The sequence below is a fragment of the Ranitomeya imitator genome, chromosome 5, assembly GCF_032444005.1.
Source record: "Ranitomeya imitator isolate aRanImi1 chromosome 5, aRanImi1.pri, whole genome shotgun sequence".
Taxonomy (NCBI): Eukaryota; Metazoa; Chordata; class Amphibia; order Anura; family Dendrobatidae; genus Ranitomeya; species Ranitomeya imitator.
Window position 1 is genome coordinate 281,870,049 of NC_091286.1, and position 24,533 is coordinate 281,894,581.

Consider the following 24,533-nt stretch of genomic DNA (forward strand, 5'->3'; position numbering starts at 1 on the left):
ACACCCCCGGCAGGGGTGTAGACATCAGGGGGAACATACGGACATCCAGGAGCACCTGTACAGCCTGGGGTCTAGATACCTCAGGGTGGTCAGGGCCAAGTCCAGAGAAAGATCCCACGTAGCGGGGAAGGATACGTGGAGCAATATCACACGTGCTTGCCCGTTGATGATTTGGGGAGATCGGACCCTCAAAAAGGTCCGTCGCCCCCTCAATCCAAGAGTTGAAAGTCGGGTCCAAAAAAACCAGGACCCAGAGATGTGCCTCCTTGAGACACTAAGCATAAACTGGAGTCTCTGGCAGCCAGTGTCAGGGTGTATACGATGTAGGAGGAGCTAACCTTTTTTTTTTTTTAAGTTTACTTAGTGTCAGCCTCCTGGCGGCAGAAGCATACACCCACAGTCCTGTGTCCCCCAATGAGGCGAAGGAGAAAAAAAGCACAAAAATGAAAGATGGATGCGTTCTTAAGATGTTAAAAAGAGGGGACTTAATGCAGCCTATTTTTCAGCTTGTATAATATACGGTAAATGCATTGCTAGAAGCAGTCCATTTCTTTTGCAGCTTACAACCATTATTTGGAAATCAATACACAGTTTAAGGTTTTGTCATGCTTACACAGAAGAAATGATTTAGGATTCTAAAACTGGAGATCCACAATGTGATTGTGAAATTAACCCAAGTGTGTGACAAGGATAATTAGGTTATGTTGTGTGCCCTTAAATCTGTCCGCTCCAAAACAATACGGATTTGTATGCCCATTTGAAAGCTGCTCCCGACTGCCATCAACCCTTTCGGGGAGAGCTGACATCTGTTCATGCAGCACCTGTCACCTCAGATGACAGACCACTTCCGATAAGCTATTCTCCTGTGTCATTCATTACAAAAGATGACAAAGGAGGAACATACTACAAATAAAACTAAAAAGTGGACCAAAACCTAGGGTTTATTTCTACACAACCTATTTATGCCAGGTTTGCATTCTATGCCATGAAGTGAATGAAAACCTATGTGGCTTGGCAGCTAGACGGGTTGTATTCGTGACCTTGTAGGAAAGTAAACCCCAGGAGTGCCCGTCCGAAACACTACAGCAAGTACAATGGATGTAACATACGCAATATTCACATAAAAGGCAACTTCGCTCCAAAAATACCCATCTTTTATTGCAACCCCCTAGAGAGCGAGCAGATTTGTTGCATTTAAAGGGAATCTGTCAGCAGAATTTTGCTATGTTATCTGAGAGCAGCATGGTGTAGGGACAGAGACCGTGATTCCAGCAGTGTGTCGCTTACTCGTCTGCTGTCATTTTGATATAATCACTGTTTTCTTTGCGGCAGATCTAGCAGTGCTCAGAATGCTGAGCCCTGAATAACCCGTCCACACCACTGCATAGACAAAGCTGCCAATCAGAGGTAGAAGCAGGGTTATACAGCATGAGGACTAGGGGGCATAAGACACCTGTAGTGAATCTCCTGCTCATAAGTCACTGATTTTATTGATAATACCACATTGCTGGAATCATGGCCTCAGCCCCTATATCATGGAACTTTGACATGACATAAAAACCTGAGGACAGATTCCCTTTAAAGAACATTAAGGCTGGTTAGGATATGCCATAACTCTCCTAGGTAGGACAAGAGACAGCTGGTCTATGTAATGTGCCATTTAGCATTACAGGTAGTCTGTCCAGTTTTCATGATGAGGAGCTCGTACCAAGGACACATTCTCGTAACCGATTCCCTTTCTATAGTATTTGCTCCAATGTCAGTCATTTCAAGTAAATGTTAGGACAACCTTCAGAAAATCTGCAGGCAATGAGCATTTTGCTGCAATCCTGCCTGTACAGCTGGGAAACAAAATGTACTGTGAACAGCACATACACAAAAGGGGAAAATCAAAAAAGGGAAGAAATAGCAATTTTAGGTTTTTTTTTTAACCATATTCTGCATTGTAAAGCTTGTTTATTAGATTTTGTTATACACCATACTCATTGATATGTATTGCTTCTCTGTCATTGTCATGTATCTTACATCTTGTAAGTCACAAACTGAATTGCCCCATCAACAAAAACCTGATTGTATAGCAAAAGCCTTGTTTTGTAGCAGATCAGAATAGTGAAGGGCACCGAGATCCTCTTGCTAGAATGGGAAAGGCATCTTTCTTCCTCCAGGCCACTGTCAGATATAAGTGGAGCAGCCAAAGAGTATTGCACAAACCAAAAATTATTATGACAGATTTCCTCCACTGATGTTTGGCCAAAGGGGAGCATTTTACTGGAGGCATCTTATTGTCTGTGTACAAGGGCTGGGTAGGAGGAACGTGCAGATCGCTTCATAGGAAGACTAGCTTCTTCTGCGCTCAACATTGTTGCTAGAGAACTAAAATAATGAGTTGGGGAAAAAAAGCTTTGCTTGAGAAAGTCATGAAAAGCTTATGCAAGTGCTGAATAAATCCCCCCCGTCTGTATCCGGAGATCAGTGCCAATGGAGGCAATTGTTGGAATAAAAGTTTTTGACTAGCAAATGATCCAACACCACAAAAAAGAGATTAGACTGAGTAACACCACTTAATAGGCGATAAAGGGAATCTGTCAGCAGGTTTTTATTCCCTTCTCTGACAGCAGCACAGTTAGAAGAGAGATCCCGAAAGCTAACCCATCCCACCATAGCATTCTGTATACAATGTCTATTGACAGTGAGCTGCTTATCAGAGGGTGTGGTTGGTCCAGGGCACATGGGAGCTGTAGTCCGGGCTGTGATAATATCCTGCTGATTAAACATTAATTCTATGGGAACATCAGCACACAGCCTAATAAGTGACACATCACTGAAATCTGTGTCTCAGCCCCCACTTCATGCTGCCCTCAGATTCCATTGTAAGACTCTGCTGACAGATACCCCATGAAGACCACCAAACAGCTGCACAATCCCTGTCCAATTGGACAACGGACAATTTGGTGCTACCCTATGGCACCAAATGGTCCCCAATGGTATATGCAGTTACAGTCTGGGCCCACATAATTCTACCAGCATCTTAATACAGATCCATATAATCAAAACTAGAATAGAACGGTTTGCAGGAGGGACTAGATTGAGTTAAAGGGGCTGTCTAATTCAGTGATCCAGCCAGAATCAGCACTGTGCTTACAAAAATGCAAACTCATTGCCTAGGAAACTGGCCACCTCAGATAGACTTCAAAAGTGGCCGGTAACCTAGGCATTGTGCAGTTAACTACAAGTTTACAGTTTAGACAACCCCAAGTATGCTGAGAACACACTACGACAAAGCTTTACTTGGCCATCTAATTGATATTGTGTTGACAAGTAGTGATGTGACAATTCCATTTCAATTTTACATAGAGTCAGAATGACAATTACTTATCAAATGTAAGGTACAGTCCATCTACGATGGCGGTTATTCCGAAAGAGTCCAATGGCAACGACCCATCTTTCACGATAATGTGAATGGTGTGTCCAAAAAACGCTTGTTCATTTTACATGGACTATAGGATCACTGGACCCCTAGATGGATTCATTGGAGAGTGTAGTCTGTAAAAGGAGTTCACAAATGGGGGTTTCTGTTCTGGCACCTCGGGGGCTCTGCCAGTGTGACATGGCACCCTCAAACCATTCCAGTAAAATCTGAACTCCAATATGGCGCCTCTTCCCTTCTGAGATTTGCACCGGGCCTCAAAAGTAGTATTGTCCCACACATGGAGTATTGGCGTACTCAGGAGAAATCGCACAACAAATTGTATGGTGCAATATCTTATGCTACCCTTGTGAAAATAAAAAAAAATTGGGGCCAAAATAAAATATTTGTGGAGAAAAAAAAATTTGATTTTTTTTATTTTCACGGCTCAATGCTACAAACTTCTGTGAAGCACCTGGGGATTCAATGCGCTAGATAAGTCCCCCGAGGACTAGAAATTTCAGTGAATAAGGCGCTCACCACACGTCTACATAAGCTCCTTGAGGGGTCTAGCTTCCAATATGGGGTCACTTGTGGGGGATTTTTTACTGTTTAGGCACAACATGGGCTCTCCAAAAGGAACATGGCATCCGCTAATTGTTCCAGCAAATTTCGCATTCAAAAAGTCAAATGGCGCTCCTTCTCTTCCGAGATCTGCTGTGCGCCCAAACAGTGGTTTTACATCACAGTATTGGTATGGTCAGGAGAAATTGCACAACAAATTTTGGGTCCATTTTTCCTGTGACTCTTGAGAAAAACAAAAATTTTGATCTAAAGTAAATTTTTTGTGAAAAAAAAAAAAGTTAAAATGTTCATTTTTTTCTCATATTTCAAAAATGTTGTGTGACACACCTGAAGGGTTAATAAGCTTTTTGATTGTGGTTTTGAGCACCTTGAGGGGTGCAGTTTTTAGAAGGGTGTCACTTTGTTGGATCTATATGATAGAAAATACCCCAAAGTCTTTTCAAAATTGAACTGGTCCATAAAAAAAAAAAAATGGTTTTGTAAATTTTGTTGGAAAAATGAGAAATCATTTTTTTTATCAACTTTTAACCCTTATAACTTTCTAACCAAAAAAATAAAAGTTTAAAAAATTGCGCTGATGAGTAGACATGTGGGATATGTTATTCGTTCACTATTTTGTGTGACATACTTCTCTGATATAAGGGAATAAGAATTCAAAGTTTGAAAATGGCTAAATTTTCACTAAATTTCCATTTTTTCACAAATAAACTCAAGTCATATCAAAGAAATGTCATCACTGTCATGAAGTACAATATGTCACGAAAAAATCTCAATCAGTGGGATCCGTTGAAGTGTTCCAGAGTTCTTGCCTGAAAGGGACACTGATCAGAATTGTAAACATTCGCCCGGCCATTTACGTGCAAAGCACCTCGAGGCGCTAAGAACAGAATCCACATGAACGACAACTCGTGGCTGAGGTGTCCCTGACATGTTCCTACAACCAATTTCTGTAATGCTTTTCAAAGATAAAATTATTTATTTTTAAGCAGCATTATATATGACGGTGCACACAAAAGACCATTGTCAAAGGTGAACGGCATCATTCTGAAAGATTATTACACTGTGAAACAATTGTATCCTCGTGTGGGTGGACGGCCCGAATGAAATTGTAATAATGTGGAATTCTGATAAAATAGAAAGCTTTTAATTAGAATTTACTGAGTTTCTTTGTGCTGGCATATTAATTACGTACATTCCCTTTCTATTTTTTTTTTCTTTAAAAGGGGGGATCTTTTTATTCACTTATTAAATCCATGTATTTTGGGATTTATTAAAAATTAAAGATGTTGCTCAATTTGGCTTTTACAGGCTCTGTCCCTGCACATTCAACTCTAATGAAGACAGATAAACGTTAATTTCCCTGTGAGACCATCATAGCAGACTGAATGACGGATTCTCAGTTAACTCATTCCGCAGCCAGCATTAAATAGTACCACACAGACTACAGAAGATCAACTGCAAATTTTTTTTTTTAAGTAAATTCAATTACAAAAATGATTTTTTTGCTCCAATTACATGCATTTAAGCAGAAAAAGAAATTGTCCCTAAAGATGGAAAATTTCTTTAATTATATGTTAAAAAGAGTTGTCCTAAGAATAACAATCAGCAGCTCTTCAGAGGGTAGGCAATAAGTGCCTGATTGTTGGGGGTCTGACTGCTGGGACTCTAACAAGAACATAGCTCCGGAGTCACCCGTTTGACTAAAGCGGTTGTCCAGAATGCTTATTGCCTCTCCATTCAAAGTCTGTGGAACCGCCAGAGCTCGCAGGACGCTGTACTTCTATGCTTTAGTCAGTCCCTACAGTTTGCATGGCGCGACAGTGTGCAAGATCGACCAGTCACAGTCAAACAGGGAACGTTGGACCCCTGTTCTCTTGATGGGCAAAGGGCTTTTCAGTTACTTAGGCCCCTTTCACACATCAGTTTTTGGCCGTCAGTCACAATCCGTTGGCTCAACGGATCCGTCGCAGATTGTGAAAAACTGATGCGATGGATCCGTTTTTTTGGACGGATCCGACTAGCGGACCTGGCTAATTGGATCAGAGAATGCTCAAGTTAAAAAAAAAAAAAAAGAATCCGTTGCCGGATTCCGTCATTTGATGGATCCGGCGCCAAAGGCTTCCATTCTAGCAAACGATGGACAGCGACGGATCGGTCACTGTTCGTTTTTTGCGACAGACACAAAAAATGTTACTTTGTCCGTTGTCTCCGAACAAAAAATTTTTCCTCGGATCCGCAGAATGACAATAAACGTGAGGCCATCCGTCGCTAAAATTAGTCTATGAGAAAAAACGGATCTGGCAGCATCAGTCGCCAGATCAGTTTTTTTCAAAATTCGACGGATTGCGACTGATGGCAAAAAACTGATGTGTGAAAGGGGCCTTAGCCATGTAAGTGGTCACTCTTGGGCCAACCTCTTTTACAATTGTTGTAACTTCCTGAAATTACAAAAAACTTCCATGCATCCTTATGTTAACTGAACATCAGTACATTAGTCGCTATTCTTAAAGGGGAACTTTTTTCCTGGGAACTCTTCGCTGTTTGAAAAAGTATAGTAAACTCAATTCTTACCTCTTCTCCGGAAAGGTAATATGCGGATAAAAGGCCACCAACAAATCGAATGTTTACTTCAAAGACCGACACCTCAGCATTCTAGAGGAGTGAAAAATAAGGAATGTTACAAGAACCTATATGATTACAGATCTGCATCAAATCACTTGTCTCTAATTATTGAGAATTGGTGAACACCGCAAATATGAACAATTTGTTATTTACCTCACGCAAATTTAAAATGGCCACCACCATTTCATACACTGCAAAAGATTATAGCGGGCAGAGAAGGCTCACGTGACCACTTACATGGCAAGACTGGCTTCACTATAATATAGTATAGCACCGCCAATTAGCTGGGACTATCAAAGACTGTATAAAAACATCAGGAGGGTGGTAATGTCACGATGGGGGCTGGCATGCAGCGCTGTTGTTGCCTGCGATAATATAATGACTTTTGCATCAGGGACTCCTGTGCTTGACACCTTGCTCAGTCTCATTTGACCTTTGTTGTCTTCGACCTTGTGCCTTTGCTGCTTTCCTTTCATTGACATTGGCTTACTTTTTAGGAGGAGCCATGTTGGCGTTGATTATTTGCTTTTTAAAAGGGGTTTTCCCATGAACAAAAGTTCATTATAAAAATTGCCTGCGTCTGACCGTGTACCGAACATACCACAGATCCTGAGCAGGGGAGGAAGCAAAAGACAATACTGACATTACAGCAGGGGATTGCAGAGGATACATTTTGGGAGGTAAAATATTTTTAAAAAGGTCAGTGAAATATTTTATCTCTCAAAATGAATCCACTGTGATCCCCTGCTGTAAGGTCAGTATTATGTTTTGCTTCCTCCCCTGCCCAGGAGATGTGATGTGCTCCGTACACGGTCAGACACAGTCAATTTTTAAAATGAACTTTCGTTCGTGGGAAAACCTCTTTAATGTGACAGACTTCCTCTGCCTGTAGACAAGTCGCGCATCTGCCGCCGGGATCAGCCGAATGATTCACTGCACCTGTGAGTAATTCGCGCTGGCGCAGTAAATCAGACCGTCGCCATCTTTGTGCAGACAGATAGCGGCGGTCACATTAAAACTGCGCATGCACTCCTCCTGTACAAAGATAGCGGCAGTCAGTGAATCATTCGACTGATCCCGGCGGCGGCGTGTTCGCGATGATGTTCCGCTGGTGGTACCACGCAAGAGGCTGTGTTAGTGTGTCTGTGAATGTGAGTGTTTAAGTGTGTGAGTGTGTTGCATACGGCATATAGAGTGTGAGTGTGTGTTGCGTACGGCATATAGAGTGAGTGTGTGTGTGTGTGTGTGTGTGTGTGTGTGTGTGTGTGTGACACTGTGTTCTGCTGGGGGTACCGCGCAATAGGTTGGTACCAGCAGCAGTTTCCATTTTAAGACACCCATCACTTGGGTGTCCAAATATGGCGGTCGGTGAACTTCCTCCACGTGGAGTTCTGGGATACGGTGACATCTGGACAGAACAGGAAATGAATACATTACAGGGCAATTATATAAATAGATAAAGCCCAACTCTAACCCTAATGGAAATAAATACATTATTTTTATTTTATTATTTTTAGCTAAGGGGGTGATAAAGGGGGTTTGATTTGCTAGTTTTTAAATTTTTGATACTGTGATAGACCCTATGAACCAATAGGAACAATTTCCTATTGTCGATGGCTGACCGATCTTGGCGAGCACACTGCACATGCACCCGCCATTTTCTCGGGGGTGGGGGGTTGTGGTTATAGTCGGGCCCTATTTCTCTCTCCTCTGATGTGCGAGAAGGAGAGAGAAATTAAATGGAAAAATCAGACTCTTTTGCGGTCGCTGTTATACAGTTAATAACTGCGATCGCAACACTGGAGTCGGTAAAAACTGACCTGAATCATGTTCTCTATAGTCAGTTACCCCTGGTAGCCGAGACCCTGGAGAAATTCCGACGCACGGGGGTGTGGGGGCGCTATACCCTTATTCCTCAGCGTCGTTAAAAAGGCGCTGTGGCATGAGTACCCTTAACTGCCACCGTTAAAAGGCATATCGGCGGTCGTTAAGTGGTTAAGTTGTAAATTCTGGGGTCTTTTTTCACGATTTGCAGAAATTAAAAACATTTAGGCTGTGTGCACACTTTGCTGATTTTTTGCCTTTTTTCCCTCTATAAAAACGCTATAAAACCGCAAAAAAATCAGCATACATGCATCCCATCATTTAGAATGAATTCCGCAAATTTTGTGCACATGATGCGTTTTTTTCCACGAAAAAAACGCATCGCGGTAAAAAACAGCATGTTCATTAATTTTGCCTATTTTTTGCGGATTTCCCACTATAAAATGCATTGGGAAATGTCCAGAAAAATCCGCACAAAAAACACACCAAAAATGCGCAAAAAAACGCATGCAGATTTCCTACAGAAAATTTCAGGTTTTCTCAGGAAATTTCTGCAAGAAATCCTGAACGTGTGCACATAGCCTAAGCTAAATCGACATAATAATGTAAACAAATACTTTTCCCCTTCAGAAACAAATTGATAAAGAAATCTATGAAACACTTGAAACTTTTTAATGGAACATATCGAATCTTTTTTTTTTTTTCTGTTGACCTTTCAAAATGCCGTAAATATAAATTTCTTATATTTTAAGATGTGCGCTTGTTAAAATGATGAAATTTGTGTGGGGTATCTAATATCTGCCCCTCAAAAAGCACTTGAGAACTTAAATCGACCAGGAAAAAAAAAAGATTATTGAATGGCCCATGAGAAAATTAACAGCACATAGATGGCATCCGAGCGGCATTTTTCACGTTTTCATGGACCATTAGACTTGCTTTGGCAAGTTTGATCCAACTCTTGGATTAACATTGGACATTTGTCTATGATTTTGTGAGGAAATTTTGGCAACTTACCGTATATACTCGAGTATAAGCCGAGATTTTCAGCCCAAATTTTTGGGCTGAAAGTGCCCCTCTCGGCTTATACTCGAGTCACTGTAGCGGTGGGGTCGGCGGGTGAGGGGGAGAGGGCGCTGAGGTATACTTACCTAGTCCCAGCGATCCTGACGCTCCCCCTGCCGTCCCACGGTGTTCTGTGCTGCAGCTTCTTCCCCTCTTCAGCAGTCACGTGGGACCGCTCATTACAGAAATGAATAGGCGGCTCCACCTCCCATAGGGGTGGAGCCGCCTATTCATTTCTCTAATCAGCGGTAACGGTGACCGCTGACAGGAAGAGGCTGCAGCACAGAAGACGGGGAGGAAGGCGGGGAGCGCCAGGATCGCTAGGACTAGGTAAGTATGGCATATTTACCTGTCCACGTTCCAGCCGCCGGGCGCCGCTCCATCTTCCTGGCGCCTCTGCGCTCTGACTGTTCAGGCAGAGGGCGCGATGACGCATATAGTGTGCGCGGCGCCCTCTGCCTGATCAGTCAGAGCAGAGACGCCGGGAAGATGGAGGCGCCGGGACCCGACGCCGGGAGCTGCAATCAAGAAAGGTGAGTATGTGTTTTTATTGTTTTTTTTTATTGCAGCAGCAGCAGCACAGATTTATGTGCAGCATCTATGGCGCAGTATGAACGGTGCAGAGCACTATATGGGGCATCTGTGCAGCATCTATGGGGCAATATGAACGGCGCAGAGCACTGTATGGGGCATCTGTGCAGCATCTATGGGGCAATATGAACGGCGCAGAGCACTGTATGGGGCATCTGTGCAGCATCTATGGGGCAATATGAACGGCACACAGCACTATATGGGGCATCTGTGCAGCATCTATGGGGCAATATGAACGGTGCAGAGCACTGTATGGGGCATCTGTGCAGCATCTATGGGGAATTGCTTGCCTGAGGAGGTGGTGATGGCGAACTCAGTCGAGGGGTTCAAGAGAGGCCTGGATGTCTTCCTGGAGCAGAACAATATTGTATCATACAATTATTAGGTTCTGTAGAAGGACGTAGATCTGGGGATTTATTATGATGGAATATAGGCTGAACTGGATGGACAAATGTCTTTTTTCGGCCTTACTATGTTACTATGTTACTATGTAATATGAACGGTGCAGAGCACTATATGGGGCATCTGTGCAGCATCTATGGGGCAATATGAACGGCGCAGAGCACTGTATGGGGCATCTGTGCAGCATCTATGGGGCAATATGAACGGCGCAGAGCACTGTATGGGGCATCTGTGCAGCATCTATGGGGCAATATGAACGGCACACAGCACTATATGGGGCATCTGTGCAGCATCTATGGGGCAATATGAACGGTGCAGAGCACTGTATGGGGCATCTGTGCAGCATCTATGGGGAATTGCTTGCCTGAGGAGGTGGTGATGGCGAACTCAGTCGAGGGGTTCAAGAGAGGCCTGGATGTCTTCCTGGAGCAGAACAATATTGTATCATACAATTATTAGGTTCTGTAGAAGGACGTAGATCTGGGGATTTATTATGATGGAATATAGGCTGAACTGGATGGACAAATGTCTTTTTTCGGCCTTACTATGTTACTATGTTACTATGTAATATGAACGGTGCAGAGCACTATATGGGGCATCTGTGCAGCATCTATGGGGCAATATGAACGGCGCAGAGCACTGTATGGGGCATCTGTGCAGCATCTATGGGGCAATATGAACGGCACACAGCACTATATGGGGCATCTGTGCAGCATCTATGGGGCAATATGAACGGTGCAGAGCACTGTATGGGGCATCTGTGCAGCATCTATGGGGCAATATGAACGGCACACAGCACTATATGGGGCATCTGTGCAGCATCTATGGGGCAATATGAACGGTGCAGAGCACTGTATGGGGCATCTGTGCAGCATCTATGGGGCAATATGAACGGTGCAGAGCACTGTATGGGGCATCTGTGCAGCATCTATGGGGCAATATGAACGGTGCAGAGCACTGTATGGGGCATCTGTGCAGCATCTATGGGGCAATATGAACGGTGCAGAGCACTGTATGGGGCATCTGTGCAGCATCTATGGGGCAATATGAACGGTGCAGAGCACTGTATGGGGCATCTGTGCAGCATCTATGGGGCAATATGAACGGTGCAGAGCACTGTATGGGGCATCTGTGCAGCATCTATGGGGCAATATGAACGGTGCAGAGCACTGTATGGGGCACAGATATTGGGCAAAAATGAACGGTGCAGAGCATATATGGGGCACAGATATGGGGCAATATGAACGGTGCAGAGCACTATATGGCACAGCTATGGGGAAATAATGATCTATTTTTATTTTTGAAATTCACCGGTAAATGCTGCATTTCCACCCTAGGCTTATACTCGAGTCAATAAGTTTTCCCAGTTTTTTGTGGCAAAATTAGGGGGGGGTCGGCTTATACTCGAGTATATACGTACTATAATTCCGAAAGCGGTTGTTCTTAAAATTGGAGATAATTTAGGAGGATAATCCACACACAGAGTTAATTGAAATCTATTGAAGATTAAATACAGAATACAAAGCTTTGGCGCACTTCTATAGCCTTAAAATGGACACTGAATTTTTTTTTTTTTTTTTAAGAAATAAAAAGATGATAACTGTGCAATTAACTATCACTTAACAAATCTTACAGTGAAATGGAAAAAACTGAAATACAATTATGGTACCTAGAAGAGACAAGTTTGATTCTGGTACAACTGGGTGGCATGATAATGAAAATATACCGTACTTTGAATTCCCAAACATGAAATATTAATGGGCTCAAATTAAAATATGCACATATCAATTTACACTGGATTTCCATACAAAACCTCTTTTGAAAGCAAATTATATTTAAATAAGAAGAAAGCTACATTGTAAAACAAGACTAAGAGATAAAGGAACAAACAGAACGCAGTCAGGCTTGAAGAATGGGCAAGGTTCCGAAATAATAAGAACACATGTAACCTAGAACAATGAATTTATAAACCTAACTGGGTGCCCAGTAGAGTTGAGCAAATATATTCGGATTCGAACGCCGAATATGAGTTTGCCATATCTGTGCCATGTTGCTACCCTATTCATGCCGAATTTATGTTTGGTGATCGGTTCCGAAAATATTCGGTCATTTCTGCTCCCATTGACTAATGACGTTCAGCGAATATTGCAAAAACAATATCCCCCGCCAATCGCAATCAGAACAAAATTTTGAAAAATTCGCTCAACTCTAGGGGCCAGCTGATTGCTGTTTGGTCACAACAATGGCTAGTTGCATTTCAAATTTTGTCATGCACAAGCTTAACCCCTCCCCTTGTTTCATCGCTGGAACCCGCACCTTTTCCGGCACATGACAGCCGATCTGATCAGCCGACATGTGTCCGGCACAGCTGCAGGTGGGGAAATCGCAATTCACCCGCAGCTGTTCACATGTTAAAAGCCGCTGTCAAACGCAGGAAGCGCGTCATTACCTCCTCCCATCGGCACCCATATCACATGACCACAGGTTGCCATGACAACCCGGGGTCAGCAGGAGACCCCTATGGTTGTCATTGCTGGATCGCTATGAGCACCACCTGGTGGTTGGCCCTCACAGCAAGTGAGCTACATAGAGCAGGGCTGCAACCTTGTTCTACGTAGCAGAGGCGATCGGACAACTGCAGCTTCTAGTCTCCCATGGACACTATTGAAGCTAGTAAAAAGTAAAAAAAAAGTTTTTATAAATATTTAAAAAAAATAAATGTATAAAAAGTTCAAATCACCTTTCCCCCCCCCCCCTTAAATAAAAAAAGAACCTAGACATATTTGGTGTCTATGAACGCGTAATGACCTGCAGAATCATAATGACAGGTCAGTTTTAGCATTTAGTGAACCTAGCAAAAAAAACAAGCAAAAAACAACTGTGGGATTGCACTTTTTTGCAATTTCACCAGACTTGGAATCCATTTTCTATTACACAACATGATAAAACCAATGGTGTCATTCAAATGCACAACTTGTCCTGCAAAAAACAAGCCCTCACATGGCCATTTTGTCGTTAAGGGGTTAAAGTGGCTGTCCAATACAATCTCTGCACTTAAAGAAGCACTCACTATATTATTAAGTAAATGTTTGCCTATGTAGATGTAATGTAGCGTGGGTGTATTAATATACTCACCTACCGCTGCTTTCTCCGGTCTCCATCACCACAATGCTTGTTCTATGCTCTATGTGAGCCAGAAATTGATTTTACTATGAAAGCCTCATTCTGATGCTTCATAGACTTACATTGTGAAATACTTTTCGGGACACGCTGCGATCTGGGTGGCCCGGCCAGTCTGCTGAGCGGTGACGTCCCAGAGAAGAAGAGAACGGCGCTGGACACCGGAGAAAGCAGTGGTAGGCGAGTACATTACATGCATGTATACATATATTTATGAATCATAAAAAAAAAAAAAATAGTGATAATGTGTCATTCCTTCTTGGCTCCATAGAAAACAAAAACAATTTTTACTTGGTCCCGCAGAGGCCCGGTTCCCGCAATGTCGGCATTGCTATTCCTGGTGGGGGACGTGACATTGTTTGGTCATGTGACAGTGACTGCTGATCGGCTTCAGTCTTCACCATGTCATCACAGCAGTCGTCCACTCTGACGGAATATTGAGGAGTAACAGATGAACAACATGACAGCATGGCAGGATACCACAACAGTAATGAATCCAACCAAGCACCGCCCATGCCATTCAGTTTGGACGGAACTATACCAATATAGGGATGAATCATTAGCAGCCGGAACACCGTTGTGCCATGCTACGGAGGACTTCAGCAAGCCAGTAGCATTCTCCCACAGATGGCAGCACAGCAATCCATACCCATGCGCACAAGCCCTTAATCCCAGTATTACAGAGTCAAAAGAAGAGAAAAACTTCTTGAAACTTTCTGTGAAAAGATCAATCATACAATAAACTTTTCTTTTAAAGAGGAAAACTGTCGCTGGGAAGCTTTGATTTTGAAACTCAATGATATATGTAAAGTGTTTATTCTGCGGAATGTGAATTCTAAGCTGTGAGCTATTCAGGTGCCACAAGCGCTGCACCAATCCCTCTGGTACAGCTTCAAAGGGTTCCCTTACTTTACTCACCTAGTCATTAGGGGATATTAAAATGTAACCTAGATGAACAACGGGGGAATCGCAATCAAGCTTTGGAATAGCACTGAAGAATCAGGCACATTTCAATGTAAAGTAACTTGCTGAACGCTAAAGTCTCACTCATGTACTACTTCACACAGCTATAAGATCTGCTGACACTACGGCCATGGCTTAGGTTAGAAAGTCATGGCCACTGAACATGGATCCATTTTACCACAAACCTTAAAGTATTATTAATGGACCTGATCATTTACACAAACTCCATGAAGGTTACAATATTTAATACTGTAATAGAGCTGAACCTCTTGAAGACCCGCTCATTTTTGGTGTTTGTATTTTGTCTTTTCCTTAACATTTGCAAAGGGCCATAACTTTTCTTTATCTTTACATCATATGAGGGCATGTTTTTTTTTTTCTACACAAGTTATAATCTTGAATGACACCATTCATTTTAAAGGGAATCTGTCACCCCATTTTTCACCTATAAGCTAAGGCCATCAGGGGCTTATCTATTGCATTCTGTAATGCTGCATATAAGTCTTGATGTATCCTGCAAGATAAGAAAAACAAGTTAGAATATACTCACCCAGGGGCGGTCCCGATGGACGTTGTGGTTCGCGTCCAGCGCCTCCTATCTTCATACGATGACGTCCTCTTTGCTTCCTGTCGAGGCTCCGGCGCAGGCGTACTTTATCTGGCCTGTTGAGGGCAGAGCAAAGTACTGCAGTGCGCAGGCGCCGGACCTCTCTGACCTTTCCGGAGCCTGCGCACTGCAGTACTTTGCTCTGCCCTCAACAGGCAAAGGAGCAAAGAAGAGGACGTCATGGAATGAAGATGGGAGGCCCCAGACCCGGACTGCGACTCCCATCAGACCGGACAGCACCGGGACCGCCCCTGGGTGAGTATATTCTAACTTGCTTTTCTTATCTTTCAGGTTACATCGGGGGCTTATCTACAGCATTACAGAATGCTGTAGATAAGCCCCTGATGCCGGTGGCGTTGGCTTATAGGCGAAAAATGGGGTGACAGATTCCCTTTAAAATGTAATGTACTTTGAAATGGGAATAAAAATCCAAGACAGGTAATCCAGGTAAGTAGGATTATGGCAATACAACTATGTCCAGATATTTTGCTATTTTAATGGGTATTCTCAAGTTGTCTCTTAAGCAACTCAGAGCAATGCAGTTTGCTTAACTTCCTTACTGCCTTGGTTTCTGGCAGGGAGGGTTCTCTTCCATGAGTGACATTTCTGGTGATTAGTAAGACACTAGTATTAGTAAAAATATAAAGCTCAGCACAACTGTGGCTGTAACACATTCAACAATCGGTATTTCCAAAGTGTGCTCTGGTCTTAAATATGGAGAACAGGGCATTTGAACAAGCACATAGCTCCTGACAGCTGGAGTCAAGACTTGCTCTGAAAGCTGCTGGGCTGGTGATTTATAACTGCATCTCTTCAGAAGATGAAAGGAGGGAGGTTACCTGATAAGTGTTATATAGCTATCAATGGACTAGATTGTGGCCCGATTCTAACGCATCGGGTATTCTAGAATATGCATGTCCCCGTAGTATATGGACAATGATGATTCCAGAATTCGCGGCAGACTGTGCCCGTCGCTGATTGGTCGAGGCAACCTTTAGGACATCGTCGCCATGGCAACCATTATGACATCTACGTCGATACTGTGCCCGTTGCAATCAGACGCGGGATATCTACGTCCTTTATGACATCATCGTCGCTGTGCTCGTCGCTGATTGGTCGAGGCCGCCAGGCCTCGACCAATCAGAGAGGCGGGATTTCCAGGACAGACAGACAGACAGAAAGACAGACAGACGGAAAAACCCTTAGACAATTATATATATAGATGGGAGAAAGGTGACTGGCATGCCAACCTCTTCACGACATCCGCCGTACATGTATGGCGCAAGTCAGAAGCCGGTGTTTCGAGCGGGCTCAATGGGTGAGCCCGGCCCCATACCCTGCATATGTGTGTGGCTGGGTCTTAAAGTCAGGACCTGCCTCGCGGTGGGAACAAAGCTTCGACTGATTGTCAACCTTTTAATTGCAGGTCAAACGGATGGCAGCATTTAACATGCACTGACATGGTGGCATGCACCAGTGACATGATCACGTATCGCCAATGGGTTGCTATGACAGCATGGAGCTTGTTGATGGCTTCCGTGCTTGTCATTATGGATCTCCTTTGAAACCCAGTCTGTGGCCAACTTTCAAAAGAGTATACTTTGCTACTGCTGTATATAGCATAAGCAATCAGACAATCGTTGTTTAAAAAAAAAATAAAGTTTTAAAAATATTAAATTAAAAAAAAGAAAAACTAAAAAAACTAATCAAAATATGAAAATAATTACCTGATCGGTAAAAGTAAAAAAAAATTCACGCCACCAAAATTAAGGGTTTTTCTTGGTAGCTACAATACCACAAAAAATATAATAAGTGATGATATCTATCTTAAAATGGTATCAATAAAAACTTAATTTCGCCTCGCAAAAATAAGCCATTATACAGCTCTATCGACCAAAAAAATGAAAACATTACAGGTCACAAAAAATGGGGACAACCTCCAAAATTTTTTGCAAACATCTGAATTTTTTTTAACCACTAAAAGAATAAAAACTGGAAATGTTTTGTATCACCAAAATCATAATGATGAGCAGATTCATAGTGTGATATCATTTTTCCCCAAAATTTAACTGTAAAAACTAACAAAAAAGGTCATTATTTTTCATAGTATCTCCCTACTTCGATTTTTTTTTCAGTTTCCAATAGACTGTGGTAAAATTAATTGTGTAATTCAAAAATACAACTGGTCCCGCAAAAAACAAGCCCTCGTGTCTATGTGGACAGAAAAAAAAAAAAAAAAAGTTACGGCTCTGGGAAGGAGGAAAAGATGAAAATGCAAAAATGCAAGTTAGGCTGTGTGCACACGTTGCTGATTTTTCGCATTTTTTTGCGATAAAAACGCTATAAAACCGGAAAAAAAACAGCCTACAATATGCATCCCATCATTTTGAATGAATTCTGTTTTCATGTTTCATGTTCATGAATTCATGTTTTGTGCACATGATGCGTTTTTTTTCCGCGAAAAAAACACATCGCGGTAAAAAAAACGCAGCATGTTCATTAATTTTGTGGGGGTTTTTTTGCGGATTTCCCACTATAAAATGCATTGGGAAATGTCCGGAAAAAAGCGCATCAAAAACGCAGCAAAAACGCATGCAGATTTCTTGCAGAACATTTCAGGTTTTTCTCAGGAATTTTCTGCAAGAAATCCTGAACGTGTGCACATAGCCTTAGTCGCGTTGTGAAGGGGAATACATATTATGTTTTGATCACGTTTATTATATTTTTTCACGATTGTTATAAAAAAAATGGCAATTTGGGAGTTTGTTTTTCTTGTACTGGAAATGTAAAGGAAAAAATTCCTTAAGGAACAGTGGCACCCTAGCATGTCACACTAAAAAGGAGTGGTGATGGGGGAATGGAAAGGGGGGGGGGGGGGGAGGGGTTGGTTTTAGGGAGAAAATGGAGGCACAAATTGAAAATAATATTTAAAGGGAATCTGTCAGTAGGTTTTTGCTATGTAATCGGAGAGCATCATGGCATCATTCCAGTGATGTATCTTACTGGATTGTTTGGGGTAGTTTTAATAGAATCCCAGCTTTCTCCACTTTAGATGTAGCAGTGCTATAAATACAGAACTGTTTATAATCCCAACCACACTTTTAATTGGTAGTATAACTGTAGGTTATACAGATTAGCTGGACTGCCTCACATGTGACACCTACAATGATAATCTCCTGCTAATAAAACAGTGATTGTATTGACACTACAGCAAGCTGCTGATCAAGGGACAGCGCTAGAATCAGGCTGTCTGCACCTACATTATGCTGCGCTCAGACTAAATCGCAAAAACTGCTCAACACTTCCCTTTAACTTCTTTTAGACCTAAACCTTGGAGAAGTAATCTATTCTTTGTCTAAAATTGGTGGACAATAAGCCCACAGTATGTGAACCACAAAAAAACTCAGTAAAATGAACTCCTGGTAAATGTAGAAGACTAGGAGTCTAATAACTGGCGGTGATCTATGACCAGCCTTCAGAGTATTGGGATCTGGAACGGACAGTAAAATGAAAGTATAATGATATTTTCCCATACCTTCTAGTCTGACAACACGGAACATTTGGAAAATACACGAGTGTAGGAGAAGCTACAGCTTGCATACTGGGAAATACTTTTCCCCCCAAGTGAAATGTAGACTCATTTTCACACCAGCAGAAATTTCACGGTTGATTTACAAAGCTGCTGGAAGGTATTAAACAATGACAAAAAACATTAAAATCATAGGAAAATTCACCAATGACCGAGGACTAAATTAATTCACATTACCCTGCTTACTGTACCAACACTTTAGGGCACTTCTGATTTTAAGAAGGCTTCATACACTCCAGGGGGAGATTTATAACTCTTGGCAACTTCATATGTGCAAACTATTAAACACAGACTAATTGCTCAATAGAGGCAGTCAGTGGCTGGCCGCTCGCTCCGGTATGAAGGCAGGCGGCAGAGAGAAAGCGCTGCGTGCCCGGTCTGCGGGGAGTTCTACACATCATACAAGACTGCAGTCATTTAGCACCACAGCCAACAGAAGAAGAAGTGATCGGACCACATTCATGTACACAGTCTAAAAGCGGACGCAGAGATTTGATTTTAGAAGTGTACCCCACAACGTTCAGAATCACATAGGCACACCACTAACTAATGCACAAGAATGTGCCGCAAACAGTGTGTTACGGCCCGGCACCACTTTATTCAGGCCCCCTCCACAGCTCATTTGTTTTTTAATTTTGCTTCTATCAAGAGCAGACAGAATAAAGAGAAAGCAGTGAGAGAAAAGAGAAGCCGCTGCACGCGGGTCCGCCAGCTTCTGCCTCCGCTAATTGATGACAAGCGTGAGCGAGAGATGCACACAGAATACAATGCACACACGTGACAGCTGCTGTAATAGGAGGCAGCGCTGGCATTACAAGAGCTTGCCCTTCAAATACAAAATGCCAAGTATAGGGTTCAATGGAACATATAATGGATCGACAAATCCTGATCAAAATAAACGGTTTTCTGCTTATTTGTTCCCGTTATGATACAAAAGCAATGCCATCTGCAAATTAAAAGATCTGCGCAGATTCAATTATTTCCAGAGCAGGTAGACAAAACGCTTATTATAACTGATGATCATGAATGAAGAGAACAGGAGAAGACGACATTGGGAAAAAAGAACAGAAAAAGCAGCTTTTGCCCAGAAGAAAACTTATGGTAATTGGATCTTTCAGCTCATGTCAGTTATGGCGTAACTACTGGATATGTGATAAGGCTGCGTTCACACACAGATGTCAGAATCCCATTATCTGGCAGGGAAACCGCTGCATCACCTGCAAAACCCATAGGTCATTAAGGTGAAAAAGAGGTTTCCCTGCAGAAGGAAATGATTCTTCAGGGCAACAATGGAACGGCTGCAGCGGCACATGGCGGTTGTGGTTTTCAGTAGCAGCATGAGTCTAGGTAAATAATAGGTTTTTTTTCGACTATCAGTGTTTTTTCATCTTCTGTCCTGCATATCTGAAAACTTCACAAAGAAGGACCGCGATTACCTATATATTAGCTAATGCCAAACATGTCCCACTTTAAATTAAAGATAAAGTGTCCAATCCCTTTAAACACAGACTAAAATATCATACATTTAACTTTGGACCAAACATATGCAAAAGTGGACTAAATGGAAACAATTAAAGACGTGCGTTCAAACTCACCACATTGAAATCTAGGTTCTTCTCCACCCATTCTTTACCATCCTTGAACTCATCCTTCATTCCCATGATGAACAAAGTATCAAGAGAATCCACAATTGTTGCTCCTTGGATGTTACCTGAAAAAATTATATATTTTATAAATCAGGGGGGGAAAAAAGCACATTAAACATTTTTTAAGATATTTCACATTTCCTTCATCTAAAGTGATGATACAATAATATAATTCAGTAGCACCATCACTGTCACAGGAGGGGGTAGGCGTTTGGAAGTGGTCAAGGTTTTTTTCTCTTTAATTTTTTTTTAATTTTATTGTGTCTTCAGTTTCTTTTTTGTATCTTTTTTTCGGGGTGATAGTTGGTCCTTGAAGCCCTGAAGTCACAGCTGCCCAAATCTCGACGAGCCAGCGGAAGTGTGAGTCTCTAAATTGCAAATCTTGTGTATCTGAGGGAAGTGCAATATAGGTTATTACAGTTTTGTGTCTGTTGTTGGTTCAATAAAGTATTGCCACAGTTTTACCCTCACCCTGTGTTGTCTGAGTAGTAGTCTGCCCAAGGGAAAGTAGAGTGGACGTTCAGTAGGATGAGCCCTGGTCCGTGTGATCTTTTTAAAGACAGCCAGGCCAGCAGAGCACCCACTGACAACGGTGCCTCCACAAGACATATAAACTCTCGCCATAGATCCTACAGACCAAGCAGACCAAGGAGGTGGGACAATCAGATGTACTCAGGGTATATACAGTGGCTTGCTAAATTATTTACAACCCTTGGCATTTTCCATGATTTGCTACCTCACAATCTGGAATTTCACAGTTTGAGAGTTTGCATCAGTTCATATGAAGAAAATGCCTACAAATGTGAACATTTGGTTTCCTTTTTTGTGACGCAAAGAAAAAAATAGCACAAAATAACTGAAAACTTCAGTGTGCATAACTATTCCCCACCCTAAAGTCAGTACTTTTTAGAGCCTCCTTTTGCGTCAATTACAGCTGCAAGTCGATTTGGATAAGACAGAGCTTTCCACATCTTGCCACTGGGATTTTTACCCATTCCTCAAGGTTCCAGTTCCTTCAAGTTAGATGGTTTCCTATGGTGAATGGCAATCTTCAACTCTGACCACAGATTCTCAATTGGATTAAGGTCTGAGCTTTGACTAGGCCACTCCAAAACAACACGTTTCCTGATAAACCACTCTAGTGTTGCTTCAGTAGTATGCTTTGGGTCATTGTTTCTTTGGAAGATTAATCTCCATCCCAGTCTAAAATCACTGACAGACAAACCGGTTTTCCTCAAGAATACCCTGTATTTCGCACCATCAATCTTCTCCTCTACTCTGTTTGATTTCACTGTCCCTTCTCCCGAAAAAAACATCCCAACAGCATGATTCTGCCACCAACATGTTTCACTGTGGGGATGGTATTATTGGGGTGATAAGCTGTGTTGGTTTGACACCAAACATAGTGTTTACCTTGTTGGCCAAAAAGTTAAATTTTGGGCTCATTTGACCTCAGCACCTTCCTCCATACTTTTGGGGAGTCTCCCACATGCCACTTGGTAAACTCAAAATAAGCTCTACAATTTGTGGGTGTAACTAAAGGCTTTTTTTCTACCCACATTTCCATAAATGCCAACTCTATGGAGTATGCTTATTGTGGTAGTATGGACAGATACTCCAGTCTCTGCTTGGGAACTCTGCAGCTCCTTCAAGGTTACCTTTGGTCTCTGTGCAGCCTGTCTGATTAATGCTCGGGCTGAGTGTTTTGGTGGGCCGCCCTCTCTTGGCAAGTTTGTTGTGGTACCATGTTCTTTCCATTTGACGATAATAGATTTGATTGTGCTCTGGGGTATCAGATTTGGATCTTTATTTTTATTTTTTATTTTTTTTTATACCCTAACCCTGACTCTTACTTTCAACAACTTTGTCCTTGACTTGTGTGGAGATCTCCCTGGTCCTCATGGTGTTATAGCCTCTGTGGCCTTTCAGAGAAGGTGTGTATATACTGACTACGACCATGTGAGACTTGGCTTACACAGGTGGACTTCCTTTCAGTAAGCATGTAACTTATGAAGGCAACAACATGCACCAGAAATTTTTAGAGGCTTCATAGCAAAAGGGTGAATACATATACACGACAATTATTAGTTATTTGATCCCATAAATTTAATTTATGCCTACAGTATATTTTTCTCACGTCACGAACTCTGACTGTTTAGTGCTGTTGCATGACACAAATCGGATTACAAAAATATTTTAACACAGTTGTAATGTAACAAAATGGGTAAAAAGCCAAGGGGGTGAATATTATCTAAATGAATAAAACTAATATTTTTTCCTTCCAGTCTTCTACTTCAAGTTTTCACTTTACTGGAAAATCTTTTTTAACTTTAAAGTTGTAGTTGTACTGTCAAAGGTGGTGTGCCAAGAGAAAAAGCAGCCATACGCCTAAGTGAACGAGAGCTCTAGTCATTTTATTATTAATAATAAAGTTTTGAATGAACCTTAGATATCTAGCCTTTGCTAATAATATTGAATTGTTTGCAGATATGTATACCAAGCATACTAAGCAATAATTTATAGGTATTCCCCCACTGCCTAAGGTTATGTGCACACGTTCAGGTTTTTTCACATTTTTTTGCGATAAAAACGTGATAAAACCGCATTAGAAACTGCAGACATATGTATCCTATCATTTAGAATGCATTCTGCAATTTTTGTGCACATGATGCGTTTTTTTCCGCAAAAAAAAAGCATCGCGGTAAAAAAAGCAGCATGTTAATTAATTAAGCTTTTTTTTTTAGTTTTTCCCGCTATTCTATGCATTTGGAAAAAAAACGCAAGAAAGAACGCATCAAAAACGCGCAAAAAAAACGCATGCGGATTTCTGGCAGAAATGTCAGGTTTTTCTCAGGAAAATTTCTGCCAGAAATCCTGATGTGTTCACATAGCCTTAAAATAAAATTCTATGTGTACACAAAAGCATTCAATACATTATATTGATCTCTCTATGTAAGTACTCTTGGCTGTGGACTGACGGGATAATGTAATGAGCATATTTGTACGACTTCCTCTAATAATCAATTAAAGTAACAAGTGTCCGGATGTACGGATTATTCTACATTTTCTTTAAAAAGGAAAGAGCGCACTTATCCTAGGCCACCAAGGATATCCCCGGGGCATAAACCATGTTCTGATCCTTCCCAGGAGACGTATACAATACGACTAGAGAATGTGCATTGCTTAGGCAACGTTCACACTAGCGTTATGCTAGTGTGCGTCGGGTTAGCGTCGGGCGACGCAGCGGCGACGCACGCGTCATGCGCCCCTATATTTAACATGGGGGACGCATGCGTTTTTGTTTGTTGCGTTGTGCGACGCATGCGTCTTTTTTGCTGCAAGCGTCGGACCAAGAAAACGCAACAAGTTGCATTTTTCTTGCGTCCGATTTTCGGCAAAAAACGACGCATGCGTCGCAAAACGCAGCATTTTTGCGTGCGTTTTGCCGCGTTTTTGCGTGCGTTGCCGACGCAGCGGCGCACAACGCTAGTGTGAACGTAGCCTTATATTGTTACATGTGCTCATCTAGAAGACTTGTAAGTAGTTGAATCTAAGGGGACAAGGTAGAACTAGGTACATGACATCTTTATGCCATTTCAGAAGATATACATTTTATTTCCAGTACATTTACAGAATTCTTTCAAACCATTTCGGCTTTATAATAGTAACCATATAATGAATACTGCATTGGCAGAATACACAGAACTTATCAAACTATCAAAGCAATCCATATTGTGAAAGACTGGCAGAGAAAACCGGGAAGTCAGTGCCTGGCTGGAGAGTCAAAAGGGGTATGTGCGCTTTGTGATACTGAAATTTTCTCCCCTTGCAACCATTCAATTTAGCAGCAGGGCAGAAGCAGTATTAAAAGTGGTTATGTAAGAATAGGAAAAAAATTACAGCTTTCCTGCAGGAAAGAAAACAAAACACAATCTTATCAATCAGCTGTGTCTGGTATGACAGCTCATGATCAATTACTTGAAGAAAAACATCTGTGTATTTTTAATTAAAAGGGAATCTGTCACACCAGAAATGTAGTCAAATCTGTAGGTATCT

The 24,533-nt window shown here is 41.9% G+C and overlaps 1 protein-coding gene across 1 annotated transcript in view; it reads right to left on the reverse strand.

Moving 5' to 3' along the window:
• Positions 1–24,533, reverse strand: part of MAN1A1 (mannosidase alpha class 1A member 1) — a 264,415-nt gene that overhangs the window by 142,107 nt on the left and 97,775 nt on the right. The window contains exons 3-4 of the mRNA XM_069726218.1: positions 20,427–20,542; positions 6,563–6,643 (exon numbers count right to left, since the gene is read on the reverse strand). Coding sequence (XP_069582319.1) covers positions 6,563–6,643; positions 20,427–20,542 — 197 coding nt within the window. The remainder of the gene's footprint in view (positions 1–6,562; positions 6,644–20,426; positions 20,543–24,533) is intronic.